At 31.1% G+C, this 14,586-nt stretch overlaps 1 protein-coding gene across 4 annotated transcripts in view; it reads left to right on the top strand.

The window, feature by feature from the left end:
* The window catches only part of SCLT1 (sodium channel and clathrin linker 1), a 102,422-nt gene that overhangs the window by 13,958 nt on the left and 73,878 nt on the right, over positions 1 to 14,586 (top strand). For all 4 annotated transcript variants that reach the window (XM_039879644.1, XM_039879645.1, XM_039879642.1 and 1 more), the window contains 6 exons: positions 3,892 to 3,950; positions 4,466 to 4,538; positions 7,738 to 7,793; positions 9,124 to 9,259; positions 11,660 to 11,782; positions 13,416 to 13,481. In XM_039879644.1, the coding sequence (XP_039735578.1) occupies positions 3,892 to 3,950; positions 4,466 to 4,538; positions 7,738 to 7,793; positions 9,124 to 9,259; positions 11,660 to 11,782; positions 13,416 to 13,481 (513 nt within the window). The remainder of the gene's footprint in view (positions 1 to 3,891; positions 3,951 to 4,465; positions 4,539 to 7,737; positions 7,794 to 9,123; positions 9,260 to 11,659; positions 11,783 to 13,415; positions 13,482 to 14,586) is intronic.

The raw sequence follows: 14,586 nt of genomic DNA, 5'->3' as shown, positions 1-14,586 counted from the left end.
TTATAAAATATTGATAAAAATTAAGGAAGAAGAAAATAAATATACTATATTCATAGATTGTAAGGCTTATTAATTGGATTCAACAAAATCCCAATCAAAATGCCAGTAGGACTTTTTTTCTTGAAACTTGACAAGCTGTTTCCAAAATTTATATGCATGAGTCCAAGACAAGCTAAGGCAATCCTAAGAATAACAAAGCTGGAGAACAGATACTAGCAGATGTCAAGATTTACTGTAAAGCTCTAATAATCAAGACATATGCTTTGACTAAGGATAGAGAAGTAAACCAATTGAACAGAGTAAAGAAATAGCTTTACACATGTCAGATTTCCATTTAGAAAAAAGATTAATCTTGATCCCTATCCATAATATTCTCAAATATCACTTCTGGATTGATTGTGTATCTAAATAGGTAAGGTAAAATAATAAAACTTTTAGAAGGAAGCTTAGGGGAACAAGTCTGTAGTAGGCATGTTGTCTTCAACAGGACACAAAAAACCAGTAATCATATAAAGTAAATGACTGACAAACTGGACTAAATCAAAATAAAAGAATTTATATTTGTTAAAAGACACCATTAAGAAAGTTAAAGCAAGCTATGAATGGGAGAATATATTTGCAATCTGGTAAAAATTCATGTTAGACTATGTAAAGAATAGCTTTAAATCAATATCAAAAAATACTCAAGAAAACAGGCAAAAGACTTAAACAGGTGCTTCACAGTAGTCAATAAATTTGTGAAAAGCCTGATCTTGGAAGCTAAGCAGGGTCGGGCCTGGTTAGTACTTGGATGGGAGACCACCTAGGAAGACCAGGTGCTACAGGTGTAAAAAATAAAAAAATAAGGGATTGTAAGCTGACAAGGTCTTTGCAATCTGTGAGGTCAACCAAGGGTTGCCTCGCCTAAAAAAAAAAAAAAAAAAAAAATTGTGAAAAGCATTCACCTTCATTGTTTCCAGATAAGTGCAAATTAAAACTACAATGAGATACTACTACACACCCAACGACTAGAGTGAAAGGCATAAATCCAAGCGTTGGCAAGGATGTGGGACAACTCTCTTGTACTGCTTGTGGGAGAGTAAATTGGTACAACCATTATTAGAACTGACTGATACAGACCCTATGAATCATCAGTTCCTTTCTAGGTGTACCCATCAGAAATGCGTATGCCAAAAGAAAGTTCATTTAACAGTAGTAGAAGACATACTTATATTGTGAAATGTTCATAAAATGAAATAGTGTTTGGCAATTAGAATGAACAAACCAAAATCACTCGCAACAAGAATTAATCTTATAAACCTAATTTGAACAAAAGAATTCAGACATAATGGAAAACATACTGAATTATTACATTTTTATAAACTTTAAAAAACAGGCCAACTAATCCCCAGTGTTAGAAGTCAGAATATTAGTTGCACTTGGAGAATTGGGGCACAGTGACTGGAAGAGGGCAGTTGGGGGTTCTGGCGTTGCTGGTCATATAGGCAGTTCTCACTTCGCATGACACTAAATTAACTGAAAGTTCTGCATGTCAGAACGATGTGTTTGCTTTGATTTGATGTTTCCATAGAAATGAAATGCAAAATTAAGTCAGTGGTACCAATATGCACATATTTCTGTTAACTTAGTACCTCCTGTGCAAATGTAAAGACAGCATATATTGTTTCTTGATCCAACTTGTGATTGCACTGGTATATTCATTTTGTGAAAATTTAGTAGTATAGTCTGTGCACTTATGGTTTGTGCACTTTTCTATAATTATGTATGTATGTAGTACTTGAATAAAAGAGTTAACTTTCCTCTCATCTCACCATTCTGTGCCTCTTACCTAGCATGTCTTTATTCTTATTGTTTCTTGTTTATTTGCTTCTTACTCTTACAACTCTGCATCTCTTATGGGTAAGGAGCATCAGTTGTTCACCTTTGTATTACCTACTGTGCCTCAGGGGACTGGCATATAGTAAATAAGTGTTTTCAGACTTACGGTTTTGAAAATTAAGTAAAACTTTAGAATTCAGAGGATTCTTGGAGTTGTATCTTGTGTTCTCTTTTTTTACTGTATATGTGATCATAAATACCTTTCCTTTTAAAAAACCGGAATATTACAGATGCACTTAAAAATCTCTTTGAACCCCTCACTCTTCCCCTCTGTTCTATTCCTTTCCCTCCACGCATAGAACTAACTAACCTCTTTGTTTTTGTGATATGTCCATGTCGATGCTTTTATAAATATTGTTAATTCCTTGAACTACTTACTGGATCTTGTTGTATTATTTTTTATTTACTCTATGGATAAACCTTTTTCTTTTTTTCTTTTTATTTTTTTACAGCGAAAGCTTCATCGAACTTCCGTGTATATCTTGTGTTTGAATATTCTCTATGCTTTATGCTAGATATTAAATTTTTGGTCATGCTACAAATGTTGTTGGCCTTTTAGCCTATGGTACCTTTGGCTGTATAGAAGTTTTAAATTTAGATGTTGTAAAATATGTTAGTCCTTGTAAGTGTTATTTCTGGTGTCTCCCAGCTAGAAAATGTATTTTGAGTGAAAGTATGCCAGGCACTGTTTGGGATATTGGTAGGGGAAAAAAAAAAAAACCAGACCAAAGCCTCTTCATTTTTGGAACTTAAGAAAGCTTTCTCTATCCCAAAGTGTCAGTTTCTTTCAGTAACTATCAAATATTTTTTAAAACATTTGGATCTTTAGTCTCTCTGAAACTTATTTTCCCATTAAATATATGTTGGAATCTAATCTTATTTTGATAACATTTTTAGTTGAAAAGCATTATTTTGTCCTTTCAATTACAATTCTACTTCTTTCATATATCACATACTTACAAATGCTTGAATCTATTTCTTGATTTTTTGTAATGTTCAGTTTGTGTGTCTGTACCATACTGTTTTAATTACTCTAGCATTTAGTGTTTTGATATGTAGTAGGGCAAGTCCTTCCCTCTTCCCCTCCTTTTTTGCCAGATTATCTTGACTATTTTTTCACACTTACTCATTTGTAGGAACTTAAAGATCTGTTCAAGATCAAATTTTGTAGATTATTTTGTTGGATTTTTTAAAATTACATTGCAGTTTCAATGAATTTTAGAGAATTGATATACCTACAATATTGACGATTCCACACATCCATCAATATGTTATGGTTCTCCATTTATTTAGCTCTTCTTTTATATCATTCAGTAATTTTTTTCAATAGAGTTATTGCAAATTTTTTGTTTTATTCTCAAGTACTACCTTTTCTTATAGTAATGGAAAAGGGCATTGTTTTTCTATTATATTTTTGAATTATTGCTGGCATTTTGGAAAGCTACTTTTTTATATTGATCTTTCTGGTGATTTAGTATAGTCTTATTAGTCAGAATAATTGGTAGATTATATAGAGAGTTTTCTAGGTAAATGGTCAAATTGTCTGTAAATAATAATAATAGTATTGTATCTTTTTATTTCAAGCTTTAAATCTCCGACCCCCTGTTCCCACAGCAGATTGCATTTACTAGGACCTCAAGTAGTGTTGAATTTCAGCCATGATAATGAGCAGCCCTGTACTATTACTGAATTTAATGAAGTGTTTCTGATGTTTCACTGTGAAGAATAGTAATTGATGTAGGTTTCTGGTAGATATTTATCAAATTGAGAAAGTTCTTCCTATTTCTATTTCTAATTTGCCAAGAATTTTTATCATGTATGGGTGTTAAAATTTACCAAGTACGTTTTCAACATCAATTGGGATGATTATTTTTTTCTTTCTCTCCTTTTTAATTGCATTAATAGATTTTCAAAGATTATAACATTTTTAATTGTATTTAATTTTTAACTACTGTCTGCTTTTGCTAAATTGATGTGAGAAATCATTTTAAGAGGCAATATTCTCTGTTATAGAAAGCTGTCTTCAAAGAAGATGGAGATGACATATTAGGCGACTCAGTAATTGACCAAAGGTAACCAGAAAAATATTGTTGTATTTAATTATTATTACAATAATCCCTTTAATATTAGGAATGTTTATTTGATGGTCTGCTGTATAGTCATTAGGTTTAAATGACATGTCATTGAATTGAAAAGGGAAAAAAGCCAGTATTGTAGTCTATAAGAAAGGTTCTGACTGGGGCATGTTAGCCCCCTTCCCTTCCCCAGGTATTTGACAGTGTCTGGAAGCATTTCTGCTTGTCACAGCTGTGGAAGGTGCTACTGGCATCTAATGGGGGGAAGCCAGAGATGCTGCTAAATACCCTACAGTGTACAGCTCAGCCCTCCACAACAAAAAAATTGTTTAGCACACAATATTAATTGAGCTAAGGTGGAGAACCCCTGGTTTAGGAAAAAGGCAAAGTATTAATTGCTGTGGGTAAAATTATAAAGAATAAAAATGTACAGTTTATTTCACATGTTATGTATTTATTAAGATAGATTAAATAGAACGTGCCATATTTTTAATTTTTAATTTTTTCTTTAGTTTTTTAGCACCTCTTATTACTGAGTATGATAAGCATCTGGAAGATCTAAATGGTCAGCTGAAATATTATCAGGTACGAAATCATAGTTACCAAGCTTTTCGTAGTATTTTATTATAAAAAAAAAAAAAGAGAAAAAGTAAAATAGACTTCCTTTTTTCCAAAAAAAGTTGATGAAGAAGAAATGTTTAGATCTCCGTCTCTATGTGTGTGCATGTGCGCATATGTGAGTGCAAGGATTATTTTCAGTTTTGTTTTTTAATCCAGCTTTTCCTTGCTCTTGCTGTCTGTCAGGAGCATCTCTTAGATGTTCAGAAGCATCTCTTAATCTGTCATTTGCTTACATCTCTATTTTTCCTATAGGAAGACCTAGAACCATCTCATATCCTATTAGACCTTTGTCTTTACCCATATTTTACCTGTCTCCCATCATTGGAGAATAGATTTTTTCCCCCAGTTTCAATCATTACATCTATAAGATTTTTGAAACTATTGATTCACTTCTAATATGGGCTTAAGCTGTGGCAGCTTTTTTCTGAAACCTTTTAGTGTTTAGGATTTATTTTAGGACGAAGGGAGTAAAGAAACCATGGAAGCTGTCTATATAGACAGCTTGTCATTGTAAGTCCTAGAATATCTAAGATTAGGCTCGTGGAGAACTAGAATAATAGTACATCATAGTGTGGGATAAAATCCAAATTTCAATGAGCTACATTTTTAGCATATACATAATATTTATAATCTGTTTCTTTGACTTGAAAATGTTTTTTACATTTTCCCCTCAAATTTTGACCTTTCTGCTTATTGGATAACCATACAATCAATGCATTTCTTAATTAGATGCTATGTATCTCAAGCTAAGCCCACCAGAAGGACATCGATGGCCTCTTTCTTAGAGTTTGAATATTCTCATTTTTGTGTTTGTTTCAGATATCAATCCCTGGACCAATTCAGTTATGACAAGATTGGAGGGTTGACTTAATTTAATGCAAATTGAAGAAAGTATAACAATATAAAAACAATGCTTGAAACCGATTTCCTCAGAATGGGGCTGTGGATATGGCAGACACTGAGACTTTATATATCTTTTACTTTCTTTCTCTTAATGCATGGACAGCAAGAGATTCTACCATATGCTTTGAAGTCTAGCACCTAGTACGCTCTCAATTTTTGATGAATGAATAAATGTCAGGGTTTGTTGGACAAAATGATTAGATCTAGCATAACAATCTCCTATTTATTAATTAATGGTTGGATATATGTAGCTTTACTAAAAGAACATATAAAGTTCTTCATTGCATTTGAAATTATTTATTCTTTCATGTCAAGGTTAATCCTCTAACATATAAACATATAAAGTCATTTTGTAGGCCCAGATTTCAAAAACAAGCATTTCGTTAAATTGCAGTTTCTGTTTTATCACTAATTAAGTGTTTTCCTAGTCTTTACTGTGTGCTTTTTAGCTTGTGGTCATTGTAGGTTTGAGCCAACCACAGTAATGTCTTTTAATCTTTCTAATCGACAGTAGCAACAGATAGCTCTCTTTTTGCACAAATGGCATTTTGCTTTTATTTTTTAGGACTACTGAGTTTAAAGTTTCTGCTGCATTCGCTATCTTGGAATTGCTATAATGGCATATTATGTGGTTTTGATTGTTATAAAATGGAATAGCTAGTTATCTTAAAATTAAACTTTTCAATTTTTAATTTTTTATAATCTATCTGATTCATATGATCTCTTTAATTAGCCGTTTTACTAAGGAGTTTAACTTCGTTTTTCCATTTGGCGTTCTCTATCTAAGAGTGACTACAGAATTAATGACAAGAGAGAAGAAGCAGAAAGCCCAAGGGTCTATGATAACAATAGTTGCTACTTTAGAGAGAAAAAAATGCTGATAACAACTTCTAAGAAAAGTTGCTCATATAGATATTATTGATTAGAACTAGTTCTTATGATTTATCTTACTGACTCAGTCAAAGAATAGTATATCTTGAAAGCAAGAAAAGTATAACTATACTTCTCTATGGAAGATTTTCTTCCAGAAAATGTAAATAATAGGGGGAAATTTATGGTACGAGAGGTACGGCTGAGATTTTGTTTCTCTCCAACTGCTAAATATTCTGAAATTTTTTACACGAAAAAATCTTTAATATGACTGTAATGATCCACCATTAATTCTTGCTGATGCGTCTGTAATCTTACCTAATTATATGAAAGTAATAAATACTTTTCAAGATACACTGACATTTTTGCAACTTTTAAAAATCACTTTTTAAAAATTACAAATGGAGATATTGCTACAATAAAATTCAAACCTCTTAGCATAGCATTCAAGACCCGCCACCTGTCTTTTCCATTTCATCTCTCTCTGCCATCACTCCACGTATGGTCAGTTCTCAGTTATCTGACAGTGAATTTGTTTGTTTTGGTTTAATAGTGATTCAGGCACAGCAGGGTCCTGTGAAAGGTTCACCTTTCTAGGTAGAATTTGCTGTTACTGATTTCCAAGGCCGAGCTGCCTTGAGCTTCTCTGGAAGGAAGTGAGAGAGAAAGGCTCAGAGCATTACCTTTCCTTTCTTCCCTTGCCAGATCCCTCCTGGCCCCTCTCCTTCAGCCTGGGGCACCCAGTAAAGACATTTTAGCTATGCTTTTATATTCCCTCCTTCCTGCTCTCCACTTTCCCAGTCACTTTTTGAGAGCTTACTACCATGCTGTCTTATCTAATATTTTTTTGTTTCTTTGCTGTTACATATTTCTCCCTACTTAAAATGTTCTTCCTTTCCTATTGAAATTCTATAATCCCTTTATCCCCTCACAGAGAATTATTCATACCTTCATTTCATTCCCTTTACAGTATATGTTTTACTCTTGCTTTTTTACCATTAACGTTTTAATGTTTGAAATACAAGATGAATTAATTAAAATATACATTCAAGGTATAGGGATCATCTGATATTTGTTACAGTGACATCGTAAGGAATATCTTTCATCTGTTTTTCTATAAACATCTGTAAATTATAGGAATTACATTTATAAATATTCCTTAATATGTTATATAAAATAACTTTTATATATATTCTGTTTAAAATGAATGCTTTCTTATGTTCTGTGTATTATTAAAATATCCATATTTAATATTGCTTGTTAGGAATACATAATAATTATTGCTTATCTGTAAACTAGTGTTGTAGAATATGATTGCATATGAATGGACAGCTTACCAAGTTTAATTGTCTGGAAAACGTATAGCTACAACCATATTTTATTTTTTTAGAAACAGATGGGTGAGATGAAACTACAACTGGAAAACGTCATCAAGGAAAATGAAAGGTAGATCAGTTAACTATTGGCCTTTTATTTTATTATTGTCTTAGATAAATTTTATTATTGTTATTCAATATTTTATTTATATAGTATACTGGTTGTGAGTGTAGGCTCTGGGGCCTGATTTCCAGTGTAACTCTTGGCTCCATTACTTACTAGCTAAGTGACCTTGGGCAAGTTACTTAACCTCTTTGTGCTGTCATTTCCTCATATATAAGTTGGAGATAATAACAGAGCCTATTTCATAGAGCTGACTTTAAAGGGTAAAGTGGTGGAGATAGGGTGCATTTTAAGCACCTTATAAGTGTTAGCGATTATTAATAGTATAATGTATAATATGTGTTTTATGAAACATACTGATGAAACAAAACTTATCAAGCAGCCATCCAGCTTTCGAGCTACTGTGTTACCAAAATTGGTACCTCTAGCCTATGTTCCTTCCCCATCCTATCTCTCTGTCCTTTCGCAAGAGATTGACACTGCCTTGAATTTTTTATTTGTCATTTTCTTGCTTTTAAACTTTTTTTATAGGTATATGTATCCATAACACTATATCATTTAGTTTTTAGTTTTATTATTTATGTCTCTATTGTAAATAATATTTCCTACTAATATAACTACATGAATTGTTTTCAAGCTTTTAAGATGTTATAAAACTTTTTTCCTCATTTTTATCATTTTTAAATAAATCACTTTTAAGTTGTACCTTCCTGTGTTTTTCCTTTGAGTTATTTTAAAGCATGAAATATCTGTAATTTAGTTTACTGTTAATTTGAATTTGAATTTATGGGTTTCAGAGTTACGATCTAGCTTATGTAAGAATGTGCTGAAGAATAAACCTCTAGTAGTCTTGATTCCATAACTAGCAACAGTTTATTCTGTTTATTAACAGACTAGTAAGAAGTCAAATGAGTTTTGTGAAACAATAAAGAAAATAGCAAATAATTCTATGAGATTAAATATCCCATTTCCATTTAATTGACCAGATGAAACCACTATCACCTTTAAAACTTTTTTCTGAACATCTTGTTTTATCAATTAATAAGATGTATGAATTTCACCTTTCTGAAAAATTAAAATCTCTCTAGGACAAACTGAATTCTACTAGAATTAATTATGACAATTTAATGCATTAGAAATTGTTAGCTAATATTTTTATTCTTATCACACATTATTTAATGATGATTAAAAACTAACTTTTGAGTTCTGCTTAAAAATAATTTTTTACATAAATAATGATTTTTGACCCAAATGTTTATTTAATTAACACTTAAACATTAATTACTGTTACGAAAATGAATTTAGATTGTTGCTGTGTTAACTGTTTATTCCAAAGGTTGCATAGTGATTTAAAAGATGCTGTTGAAAAACAACTGGAGGCCCTTCCCCTTGGCACAGAGATGGGAAATGATATATATGCAGACGATGAAACAGTCAGGAATCTTCAGGAGCAATTACAGCTAGCCAATCAAGTGAGTGACAGACATATTTTTAAAATTATATCCTGAATAAACAGAGGTTTTAAAAATCTGTGTTAATCATTATTTATGAATATTAATAACAACAAAATTGTTAATACTTAATGATTTTCTACAATTTATAAGAATAGTTAAGAGGTAACAAAACTTGCAATACATACCCTGTTTGTTATAGAGGTCAAATAAATATTTTAATTGAATCATAAAGCTTTTGCCATGATTTTTTTTATCTTATAAAATATTCTAATGTCAAAGGAAATTTTCAAAGAGAAAAATCAACAGTTATCAACTTCCTTAAATTTACATTTTATTTTCTGAGTTTTCTTTTGGTACCATTTTTCTTCAGTTTTCAAAGATTATAGAATGATATTTTTATAAAATGATACTTCTAGGATTATACCTTTCTCCTTTTATCCTCCCTTATAGTAATTGAAATATTTGGGAAGGCATACTTTCAACACTAATTTTTTGTGATTATACATTAGGATATTCTAATTTATAGTTTTATATCTCAAGAATCTCATATCTTACATGGATTTGAATCCCCATTCTTGTACTTTCTGTGTGTCTCAGTTTCCTCATTTATAAATGGGGATTCAAAATTCTGTGTTGCAATTTTGATTTTATAGTTATCTATGAAATGTCATGTAGTTTTATTCCTTGGAAATTGGGTTTTAGAATTGTCTACTTATGGAAGTGGTTTTTCAGGTTAATGAGGCATTTACCTTGATGAGGAGCATGTATGTAATACTGATTTATTTTTTTTTTAATCTCTAAAGGGAAGGAGTTTGAAAAGTAGTAGATGAAAAAAAAAATGAGGAAACTATGTCCTTTATGCTGTTCTAGACTAGTGTTATCAGGAAGGATTTATATATGTTTATGCAGAAGAAATATATAGTAGTTTGTAGTTTTCAAACCACTACATTGTAGTTTCAAAAAACAAAATAAGACAAAAGAACTGCGTCTCTAAAAAGCATAGTACTTTTATGCTAATTTTTGTACTTCTGTGCTAATTTTCAATGCTAAATTATGTTAAAACTTGAAAATTGCTTATTCTTTTTTAAACCATGCGTTTTTACTATACTTTTTAAAACCATATTCTTAGTCCTTACCCTTTCCCCCTCCTGCTTTCCCCTCTCTTTGCCTTTTCATCTAAATTTTGCTTGGACTCGTATATCTGAAGATGATCTTTTTTGCTACATTTAAGACCAGTTATTTCGTAGAAGATTGGATGAGGTCCAAATTTGAGCAGTCCAAAAGGAAAAAGCAGACTGGCTACAGACAAAATTTCCCACAAAGGTTTCTTTTGGACTCTGCCATCAACTTACTGAGGCACCCTAGGCCAATGGCCTGAACCTCAGTTTTCACTTCTCTAAAGAGACTAATGCTCTCTACATGTCACCTTAGTGTTTCGCAACTTTTGGTTTCAGGACCCATTTTCAGGATGCTTAAGAATAATTGAGGACCCCAGAAAGCTCTTTGTTTTTGTGGGCTATATATCTATCAGTATTTTTTTGTATTACAAATTAAAAATGAGACATTTTTAAACACAAGTGGGAGCACAAGAACAAATGCATTTCAGTAGCCGTCAGAGTGATTGCAGCATCACATATCACATCTTAGAAACTTTGGAAAACTCCACCGTACACTCATGAGAAAATGAGAATCAAAAAGGCAAATAATATATTCATATTATTAAGACCATAATTTTGACTTTAGGGATCTACACAGCATACTTGAGAATTACTATATTGAAAGAATAATGACTTGAAAAGATTTTTATTATAAAATGCCACGTATTCGCATTATACAAACAGTATATGATTCCTGATTTTGTTGAAAGAAAAAAAAATTCTTGCTCCAAAATCACATTTATAAATACCAATATATACAATTTTTATAATGATGATTATATACATATGTTAGCAACATTTACTCTGTTGGTAAAATTATAGGTAATTCTTACTTCTCTATTTTCCTGTGTTTTTCTAATTTTCTACAAAAAAAAAGTTATTATTTTTACAATCACAAAAAAAAGTCTTGTACTTTACTGGGGACAATTTTCTTTTTCAGTAATTTCTAAGGTTTATACTTTGTTGAGGAAAAAGAATGGTTTAACTACATAGCTCTGATTTAAGGATTTTCATTTTAGCTATGTAATCTGAATAGAAAGAAAGTTTCAAAGAAAGGAATTTTCATTTTTAGGTTTATTTAAATTATTATTAATATGACTTCATATCAAAAATATTACAACTATGCCATCTTTACACAAGTTCTATTTTTATTTTGTTACATAATATACAAGAATGCATTCTGTAAAAGAATATGATTCATTTGTACTATGCAGTAGCCTGCTAATAATTTAATGAGTTCTCAAATGTTTTTGTTTTATAGGAAAAAAATCAGGCTGTGGAACTCTGGCAGACTGTTTCTCAGGAGTTGGACAGAGTGCAGAAACTTTACCAGGAATATATGACTGAGGCCCAGATTCATGTAGTTGAAAGTCAAAAACAAAAGGTAATCTTGGATTTCGTGGTGTTCTTGTTTATCAATAAGAAATCACACTCTGGAGAAACTCAGTTTTGGAGAGGAATGCCTAAGTCTCCTCTGTGTTATTTACGTTAACAATAAATAGATCTTTAATGGTTAGAAATCTCTTGAACAGATAAGAGAATCAAAATACATCTTAATGTGCATTGGGTTTTATAATGTGCTTAGCAGTGAAAGCTGTATTTAGTGTTAAGAATCAGCTATAAGATTATTACGTATAGTAAATAGACCTCTAAAGCTTTTATATTCTCGATTTAATCCTGGCTTAAAAAAGACAAAAACTGTTCATTAGATCATGGCCAATGAAGAAACCTGCTAAATATAATGACAATGCTTTGTCAAATGAAAATGTTAACACCTGTAAATGTGACCTTTTACTAAAATAGATGTCAAGTTTGTATCACAAAAATTAATCAAAATAGAGCTTTACCATAGGGAGGGATCTTAATGATTATTAAGGACTTCTTTCTATTCAAAGCAACATCATTTTATATTCTTTCAATGTGGACATCTAGCCTTTGCTTTATACTTCTGTTGGCAAGAACTCACTACCTCATAGGATAATCCATTCCACTGGAAAATATGTCTCCTTCATCCTTGTATTTGTTCTTTTTTTGCGGAAAAAAAAAAAACTATAGAGAAATTCAGTTCTGTTGGTTATTCTGTGGATTTTGAGAAAGCACCTGTTTAAACTGATCGTCATGCCTCTCTTCGACTCTCATTTATAGACTTTTTCAAATTTCAGTTCATGGCTGTTCCTATTATTTTCATTATAATTGGGAATTTCTATCTAAAGAAGTCATAATAATAATACCTCCATGATGCTTTGCAGTTTACAAAGTAATTTTTTTCTGTATGCCTGGTTTGAAAATATCCCATGTGCTCTGATCTATAAGCCTTACTTCTGAAATCGGGAAACCATCTCGAATATAAGTAAGTTCTTTAAGGTTGTTTCCTCATTTAGGTCAGTCAGCTAAGCTGTTAGGTTTTCTTTTTTTTTTACCTGAATAAAATTACTTTTGTGTTGTAGTTTTAAGTTGTTTTTGTTTTTATTCTGTACAAGACTTTAGAAATAATACTTCGTTCTTATTTCCCCAGTTATCTATCAATCTTTAATTCTGTCCTCTGACATAGTAAATAGCACCTCCCAACTATGTGTCACCTACACATGTAATGTTTAATAAGATCATAAAAGATAATCAAATGGTTTAAACCTTGTGGGGCACTCAAGTTGTGAGAATTTTAAAAAGTATGCCATGGTTTGTATTATAGATTTTGAATAGTTTTGAATATGGTTTTCCAATATTGGACAAGGTTTATCTAGCATGTCTATTTACTAATGGATTGAGTTCCTTTGCATAAATGCCTTTGCATAAAAGAGAAATAGCTACATTAGTTTCCATATTGCTACCTTATTTAATTTTGTAAATATTTTTTAAAAATTATCACTTCTTCAACTATTAATTCACACAATAATAAAAGAAATATAACTGATTTCATTTAGAGTTAGACAATGATTTTAGACTTGATTTTAATTGAATTTTAAGTAAGAGTTACAAACGAAATGTTTTTTATGTACTCTCCTACTTTTCTACTATAGGATCAGCTGACCAGTTTTCAACAACTCACCAAGCAACTTCATGTTACTAATGAGAACATGGAAATGGTAAGTGAAAATATTCATGTACTGTCCTTGTTTATGTAAGCTAGAAATTGTCACTGTAAATAATGTTTATGCTAATGAAAATCAACAACAACAACAAAAACCTTGTTGCATGAAAGTAAAATAGATAAGCAGGACTCTTTTCTCTTTGTCTTTTTCTTTCACAGTAATGCAGTGGTTTCATAGTACTTTCTGGAGCTCAAAGCTAACTATCTGAAATATATTCTAATCAGAAAATACTCTTTGGGTCCTCAATATGATCTCCTGAGAGTAATCTAGACTGCAACCTCCTTAAGAGTAGGATTCATGCTTTGTTCTATGCAGTTCATCTAGCACACTGCTAGGTATATAATGAGAGTAGCTAAACTGTTAAATCAATGACAAGCCCAATTCTATAAAAAATAATAGGATGCTAAGAACCATTTGTTAGTTGACTGACCACCAGTACTAACTGGTACATGTAAATATTTTATGATTTTTTTCTTAAAACAAATATAATTAGCCTTCCCCCCCGCCCCCAATTCTGCTCTTTACCATTTTTTCCTCTTCTTTCATTTCTTTTGGCCTTTTATTTCTTTCTCCTTTCCTTTCCTTTCTCTTCCTGGAATTTTATTTTACCTCATTGTTGAGTAATAGGATTATGACATCCCAGGTAATTACTCTTATTCCTCTCTTTATTTTACTTACTTCCTCTGCTAATTCTTTTTAGTATCTAATGAAAATGTCTTTGTCTAAGTGGAAAGTTATGCCATCGAAAGTAAGTTATCTAATTTTATTCTGCTTTTAAAATTTTTCTTCTTTAATCATATAAATTATTAAATTTCTCACTGTTTTACTTACATTAACATTTGGAATTTCCAATCACTTATAATTATTTATACTATACTTCTTAGAGTTTTAAAATAATATTAAAATACTCCAGAGCAAAATGACTGGGTTCCATAATTAAGAAATCCTATTTCTACATAAAATTAATAGTTTAACATCATAATTATTCCTTCTTTTTTTCAGTATATTCTCTAGAATTATGGAGATTATATAGTCCTTTGGTATATTATATTTTATTATAAACAACCCAAAATCATTGTGATGAAAGTCATAGGAAAAG

Source organism: Pteropus medius, unplaced genomic scaffold (genome assembly GCF_902729225.1).
Source record: "Pteropus medius unplaced genomic scaffold, Ma_sr-lr_union100, whole genome shotgun sequence".
Lineage (NCBI taxonomy): Eukaryota > Metazoa > Chordata > Mammalia > Chiroptera > Pteropodidae > Pteropus > Pteropus medius.
This window is presented reverse-complemented; position numbering and strand designations above follow the sequence as displayed.